The 8,318-nt window shown below is 36.6% G+C and overlaps 1 protein-coding gene across 1 annotated transcript in view; it reads left to right on the forward strand.

Annotated features, from left to right (window-relative positions):
• Positions 1-657: 657 nt before the first annotated feature.
• The window catches only part of LOC110452642 (mitogen-activated protein kinase 14-like), a 33,330-nt gene continuing 25,669 nt past the window's right edge, over positions 658-8,318 (forward strand). The window contains exons 1-2 of the mRNA XM_021501280.1: positions 658-1,015; positions 3,266-3,395. Of these exons, the coding sequence (XP_021356955.1) occupies positions 864-1,015; positions 3,266-3,395 (282 nt within the window). The 5' untranslated portion in view covers positions 658-863. The remainder of the gene's footprint in view (positions 1,016-3,265; positions 3,396-8,318) is intronic.

Raw genomic sequence — 8,318 nt, forward strand, 5'->3', positions numbered from 1 at the left:
AGCTACCACTGCCGAAACCGTATTTTAATATATAATAACAATAAACGTTATTTGTAGGATAACACGGACTTTCGACATTGACAAACGCTTAGAGCCGGAATTTACACACAATAAGCCGTGTATGCTTCATTGATACAGACTCAACTTTTACAAACCCGTTTGAGTTAATGATATGTGACTTATTTTGAAGAAACCGACTTAACAATACCAAAAAAAATCCTATCATTAAGGACTCCGATAAGTATAATGTGTATGGCAGCTGACACGAAGGATAAAGAAAACAAAATCTTTATCAGTTTTCATGATACCATCGTGAAGGCGAAAGCGTTGCTATGGAACTATATGTATACCTTGATTTATACTATGGACACGATGGACTGATTATTGAATAAGAAAAAAATGTATTATATATATTATAAAATAATACATCTTATTATTATCATTTATCATCATACCACGGCATTTAATGGCTTACTGAACAAAGTTGTATAGTCCCATGGTTATACTTCTCGTTTCTTCATTATGAAGCATTTATCATACTGACAAATATTTTATTTTCACCAAAATTTATTTCACATATTATATCTCGATATTTTCCTTTATTTTAAATCGGTTCATAAGCAGCATTTTCTAGTGGCGACCAAAGGAATGTCATGCAGCGAATCTAATCGAACGCGCCTTATTTTAAGTCAGTGTCATCTGCACGCTTCACGCTACAAAAATTCCGGAAGTTACCGTTGTGGAATTTTCAGCAACTGGGTTCTGCACTGAATCCAACCATTTTTCGTGATTGTTTTTTTTTCTGCAGCGGAGTTCTTTGTGATCGGTGTCCACACATTAACTTGTTAACTGTGTTTATCACAATGGATGGTATGTCCCAAGTGACCCAACAGATGTCTTGCGGCTCTGTTCGGCCAGAGTTTCACAGAATCGAGTTGAACAAAACACTTTGGGACGTTCTTAAAAAGTACACGAGCTTAGTTCCTGTTGGTTCGGGCGCATATGGACAAGTTGTGTGAGTATATTTATGCATGGGTCGCATGGATAACTCAATAAACGGTGGAAGTAGTAAACTTGTTGGATAAACATAATCTGAGATGACCTTTAATACCATGCTTTTGTTTTACTCAAATCGGACCGGATGTGGGCGATTTGCCAATGTTGCATCGCTGATTTGTGTATTTGTAAACATACTGATGTAGGAGGTAACTTTCAACCACAGTTGCACATATTAATCACTCAATAATGCTTCCAAATTTGCCAAGTTTTCTGTGTGTCATGAATCAGCTTTCATATATTTAGCCTACTTTCTGTACTGTATATGTACAAACAGTTTGCCAAGGTGCACTAAAATGCCTGTACAGAACAAAATTAAAGAGAAATAAACAGAATGCTTGCAATCAATTATGAATCTTCCAAAGTTATTATGATGTGCTATGTCAAAAGATCATTATAGAAACTGTAAACATGACAAATACAAATTTAAATCTACTCAAATTACACTGTATAATGACCTAGTTGGTACAGTATATATATATATATATATATATATATATCCAAAATGTGAAGAATGTGCGGCAGATTTTAATTGTTAATAGGATTAAGGTCGCTTCTAGCTTCAAGCTAGAGGGAATTTACTTTTAGCTCAGTGGTAGAGCGTCCGACTAGTTACAATTGCAAATAGCCAACCTGAAACGTAATGTAAGCAAAACTTTCAATAATAACAACACCGTTAACGTTTATCCATGTTGAATTTTGGAAAAAATGCAAGAAACATTAATTACACTGTTTAAGACAGTCAGTTTGACACAAATAAACAGTGGGTATGGAATGTGTCTTTTCAGGCCAAACAAAAAATGTTTGGTGTTTCCGATAACCCTATATATAGCTACCTACTCTAATTTTTGTGCCTAACATTACCCTAAACTTTTTTAATGCAATTTTAAAAGAAGCACTGTTGAAATCAAGATTTGACGCTCTTATATATATATATAAACCATATAACACTATTTTTGAAAATAAAATTTGTCACCTACCTGCTTGAATTTTTCCAACATGTTACAGGAACCACATCTATTTTTTTATCTGGCCTCATGAACATTCTTAGTGCATTGCTATTTTGACAACTTGAGAAAAAAAAGCTTTATAAGTGCACGTGTGGACCTAACAAAATCAGTAGCCATGTGTGAATTTCAGTAACCATTGGCACCTAATATAATCAACCGTCGGAGACATTTTGAACGGTTTGCTGTTCTAAAATCTGCATAACTGCAATGTTAATACATTTTCTCGATCACTTGAAATTCTAAAACGTCTAACAACGATAGTACACAAATACGATATCTCATTTGAAGTTATCTGAAAGGCCAAAAAATATACTTAGCCCATAAATTTGTTGGATGCAGTGTTTGAACAAGGTGATGAGATCGGCTTACGGCGCTGACAAATGTACGTGTGTGGGACCACCTATGTGTGACTCGCTTATCAGACTGTTTTCTCAGCGTCAATGGGTCATCCAATTAACTCGACCCCATTGTCCATTATTGTACAAGAATTATAACACCTTTTGCCATCTGAAGCTTGTAAATTGACTGTAAAACTTAGACAAAAGCATTAGCTCTTAGTCGTACAGCGCACGCTGATCTGTGACGGCCCTGATCAAACTTTAAATACACAATCAGTGTCGGCCAAATTACACACGCGAGTAGACAGATCGTTTTCTGGGACATAGATGACTTTCCCCATTTTTTAGTTAAAAAAATAATAACTATCATTAAAAATAATTATCAAAAAAACTAACAATTTACCTTAGGGTAGTAGTCACATTGAAATTTATGTAGCCAATAAAAATAAAATAGCCAAGGGCTACTTTGGCTACCAACAGCACGAGCCCAAAATGTTACAAGATTGTTATTTATACTGGAAGTATTTAAAAAAAAATGCATTTCAGGTGAACAGTTGTCAGTCACTGGCTTAGAGTCATGATATCTGACCTGTAGTATGCTGGAGTGAAGGCTAGGGCTATCAAGTTTGTTCAAATTTGTGACCTTGACCCTCTGTCAAGGCAATATAGCTATATAGGTCAGACATGTGGATGTGATTCCCCTTATAATTAATAACTTGTCCTGTTCGAAAGTCACAGAAGTAAGAGTAATACAGGGCAATTCTATTTTTTAGATTTCTTGTTTAATGCTGAAATAATTCTTGTTATTTTTTCAACATGAAGAATCTCTTATGTTTTAACAAAATCATTTTGTTTTTTCAGCTCTGCTATCAACTTACAGACAAATGTAAAATGTGCCATTAAGAAATTGGCACGTCCATTCCAGTCAAAAATTCATGCAAAGAGGACATACAGAGAGCTCAAGCTCCTAAAACATATGACCCATGAAAATGTAAGTAATCTTTTAGCAAAGCAACATTTTCCCCATGGAGTTCAAGCTTTACAATATATGCTGGCAGGTAATCTTGCGTATGTTATATGTATGTTAATTTGAAACTAATGTCTTTGTGGAAAATATATATTGTACACATAAATATATCAGATTAGAGAGAAATGAATACTTAATTGAAATTTTGTTTAAATACAATGTTATATTATTCAAGTAAACTAAATATTATAAAAATTCAAAAGAATATGCCTATCCCCATTGTCACCCTGGTAAAATACTAGCAGCTTCCTATACCGACTTGGCAAATAATATATAAGACTCTTTCATACCCAGGGAGTGGAATTTCCCTATCCCATACTCCTGGGCATGGAAGAGTATCTTTCTCTCATTCCAACTACCAGAATTAGCTCAGAAACCATGGAAATGAGTTTGAACTGGCTACCATTTTGAAAATATTAACTTTTCCCCTGATCTTTTTAGATAAAAACGAATCATACAGCCAGATTTAGCGTACCCCATATTTGCAATCAAAGTTTGTGTAGAAGAAAATTAATCTCATCTTTCTAATGTGTACGGTAAATTTATCATAAAAGGTTTTAATTTCGTCACATCGCCTTTTCCGCATTGCAGCATTGGAATTTGTGACGTCACATCATTGTTCAGCCATTGTTACGTCATGTCACATGAAATGGGTCGTAAGATAGAAATTTCCTACACCCCTTAAGCTTTCTAACCCTGGACAGCTCTATCTTACACACACGGAATTGAGAGAACATTTCCTCTTCAGCTCATTCAGTAGAGCGTAGGAGCTAGTAAACCAATGGTCTTGGGTTTTACTCCTGGCGGAGGCATTGACAAAAAATAGTGACTTCTTGTAATTGTGTCGATGTCGTCTTCCCTTATCTTGAATATGCTATACACTTAGTCATAACTATAGCTGGTGCAGTACATTTTATGCATGATTCAATTTTCAATATTCATGCCATGATTAGATTATTTTCAACTCAAGTTTCAATTCACGATAAAAAAAATATGAGGCCATCTGTTTTATTTTCAACAAATATATATGAAAAAAGTTATATTAATCTACCTGTACGCGTAGAAAAACAGAACCGTAGAAAAGCAGAGAGACAGTGGCGAGGGACCAAATTAACCGTTCACCAACATATTTATAGAGCAATGTCGGCTAGTTGGTTCACTACTCTTTCAGTCAAAGAAGGCTTATTAATTAAGAAGTCGAAGAATGCAGCAAGGATAAAAGACAGCTTTTTAGACTCACCAAAAACCTAATGGGACAGAACGGTGAAATTATCCTACCATGCTGTAATTCTGAAAAAGACTTAGCAAGCAAGTTCAGTGATTACTTTCTGAATAAAATCAGCTCAATCAGGAAAAATATTGCCGAAGTGAACACCTCTGCTGTCATTGACATCTCTGTCATGACTGCTGACATTGCATTTGATGGGGAACCATTGGTAAAGCTCTCACCAACAACCCAGGACAAGTTGCGCAATATTATCATGACCTCGCAATCAAAGTCCTGTGAGCTTGATCCACTGCCTACAGACCTATTAAAGCAATGTCTTTAAGCACCGCTTCCTTTGATTACCTCAATCATGAACAAATCATTGGCTGAGTCAAAGGTTCCATTATGTTTCAAGAAGGCACATGTCAGACCATTGTTAAAAAAGCCTGGAATGGACAAGGAGGAGTTGAAAAACTACCGCCCAGTTTCAAATCTGCCTTTTCTGATTTTGGAGAAGGTTGTGTCCAAGCGTTTAGAGGTTCATCTCGAGCTCCATGCTAACAGTCTCCATGACAACATGCAATCGGCCTACCGCATGGGACACTCCACTGAGACGGCCCTCCTACGTGTACATAGTGATATAGCTTCTGCATTGGATAACAAGTGCAAAGTGGTGCTTGTCATGCTGGATTGTCAGCTTCATTTGACGTCATCGACCATGGCATACTTTATAAACGTCTGGAATACTCGTGTGGAGTGACTGATACCGCACTATGCTGGATACAGTCCTACCTGAGGGAACGACGACAGTGTGTTGCCATCGGATCTTCCACCTCACATGACAAAGTACCAGATTTCGGGGTTCCTCAAAGGTCGGTGTTAGGACCACGAAAATGTTGTATGTACTCCAAACCGGTTGGAGAGATTTGTCGTCGCCATAGCCTTCGCTATCATTGCTATGCTGATGACACACAAATTTACATGGTCATCAAACCACAGTTGGAATACTGTCTCAGAAAGTCTGTAAGCTTGTCTGACAGAAATCTGTATCTGGATGAACGCCAACATGCTTAAACTTAATCAGGAAAAGACGGAACTAATCGTCTTTTCCCCAAAGTGTCAGCAAACAATGGCTCTCCAGCTCAAGGTCAGTGCCAGAACTATTGAGACTGTTCCAGGGGTATACTTTGATAGTTCACTAAACATGGAGAAATTAAACAAGTGAACGCTATTGCCAAATCCTGTTACTACCAGATCAGGAACATCGACTGTATTCGGCAGTTTCTAACTGCAGATGCAAGCAAGATTTTGGTGCATTCACTTGTTTCCTCTTGGTTGGATTATGGTAACGCCCTGCTCTGTGGTATATCTGACAAACTAACTAATCGTCTGCAGAGGGTCCAGAACACTGCAGCACGGCTAGTTACTCATACTCGAAAGAGAGACCACATCACACCTGTGCTTTATTTGCTGCACTGGTTACCTGTACGATACAGATCGAGTACAAAATTCTGGTGTACACATAAAAGGCACTGAATGGAACAGCACCTCAGTACCTACAGGAGCTTGTTACCCTGTATCATCTGTCGCGATCACTGCGGCCAGAGTCAGAATCTTTATTGTGTGTCCCAAAATCTCGAACTGTGACCTACGGAAACAGATGCTTTGGGAGGGGTTTGGCTACGTTGTTGAATAGCTTACCATCTGCTATTAGAAAGTCAAATATCCTGGCCAAGTTCAAGAGGGACACCAAAACTCACCTCTTCACGTCTGCATTTCAGAATCTTTGCAAAGATGTCGTGTAAATACCACCCTTTTATTTGTTAAATTAAATGTGCACATTGCTTGCTTAAATGTATAAAAGTGATTGTAAGCCTTTGTTTTTTGTTTTCACAATTAGAACCATTACTATTATCCATATGTTGTAAAGCGCTTTAGAGTAATTTTACAAGTTATATAGGGCGCTATATAAATGTTGTATATTATATTAAGTTATGTTCATTACTTGGCCCGATTGGAAGCTTGCAGGGGGGATGTCTATCATGTGAGGAACCTGGATACTCAGAGACAGTTGATTCATACCTTTTCACCGCTTGGTGAAAAGAATGTGCGCTATCCACTGTGTCGCTCCAACACACAACAGTTGAGAGACACACCCTGTAACTACATGCAAGGCCTGGGTATAAAGAAACAAATGCATTCATGCTACCAGGATACTCCAAGGTCCTGTACATGCTAGTCCTACAGACTCTTTGTGCTCAGGTTGTCTCTTGGTAATTATAATGGTTGAGACCCAAAACCATAAATATGCTTGCTGGGAATGAAGGAAAGAACAGGAGCATGCTACCAGGATTAGCTCCAGGATCAGGTCCTTCCCCTGATGACTTACTTCAAGGGTCATAACATTGAAAGATTGAGGTTCCATGCATCTACACTATTACAACCAGAAAGATCTATATGCAATGTGAAATTTAGTTTTCAATCATGATAAATTCCTAGCCATGCCTATATGTCAATCTATTATGTATTTAGATAATATTTTGTGTGGTACACCTTTTAGCAAAACAAATATTTTTAGTAGAAGCATTATATTATACTCAAGTATATACGCATGCAGGTATCTTCTGGTTGACCTCATGTAACTAACGTAACATTCATTCTCTTGATTCAAACATCCAAAGAATGCTATAATGATCACAAGCCTCCAACACTCTACAGGTCTTGGAATATTTAAGTGGTGCTTTCAGGTTGTTTAGAACAACTTGGATTTATAAGTACTAAACAAAGTTAACATTACAACTGTATATATACAACAAGTCAACTCCTGGGTTCTTTGTTTACTGGTTTATTACTTATAAGAAATTCTATAACATGAAAGACATCATATTACTATACATAATGATACATTCATACTATCACACAATATTACACTACTATTTATACCCGGATACTTACGTTTACTGTTTTTGGCTCTAGTGCTCGCTACATCTCACAATCTCTATATGCTGGCTAGGTATATACGTATAAGGTTGTAAATAGAACAGAATTTTCAGTAAAATTATCAATCTGAAAGTTTTTTTACCAATTATTGAAATACATGATCAAAACTACATGCGTCAGTATTTGAAATAGATATCTAAACATAAGTTATAACACCAAAAAACAAATCATAAATCACTCGTATTTCAGTATTTCAGATGAAGAAAATATATTTTTAACATTTAGGTTAATTAACAACCCATTGAATTGTAAGTGTCTCATCAGACAGCTTGCTTTATTAATACTTAACATATCAGATTTACTGATGAAACAGAATATTTAGTCATGTCCTTCCTGATGGAATCAGTCTACAATACGAAAGTAGTAAGTATAGGTCTAGATATGTGTATGTATAAACCTTAGGTCTAGATCTGTGACATCTCTATATATACATTATACGTACTGTTATATGTATAAACCTGAGGTCTAGATCCGTGACAGTCCTATATAGATTGTACATGTAGGTACTGTTATATGTATAAACCTGAGGTCTAGATCTGTGACAGTCCTAATATAGATTGTAGGTACTGTGATATATATAAACCTTGGGTCTAGATCTGTGACAGCCCTATATAGATTGTAGGTACTGTTATATGTATAAACCTGAGGTCTAGATCTGTGACAGCCCTATATAGATTGTA

This window comes from Mizuhopecten yessoensis, unplaced genomic scaffold (genome assembly GCF_002113885.1).
Source record: "Mizuhopecten yessoensis strain PY_sf001 unplaced genomic scaffold, ASM211388v2 scaffold6779, whole genome shotgun sequence".
Lineage (NCBI taxonomy): Eukaryota > Metazoa > Mollusca > Bivalvia > Pectinida > Pectinidae > Mizuhopecten > Mizuhopecten yessoensis.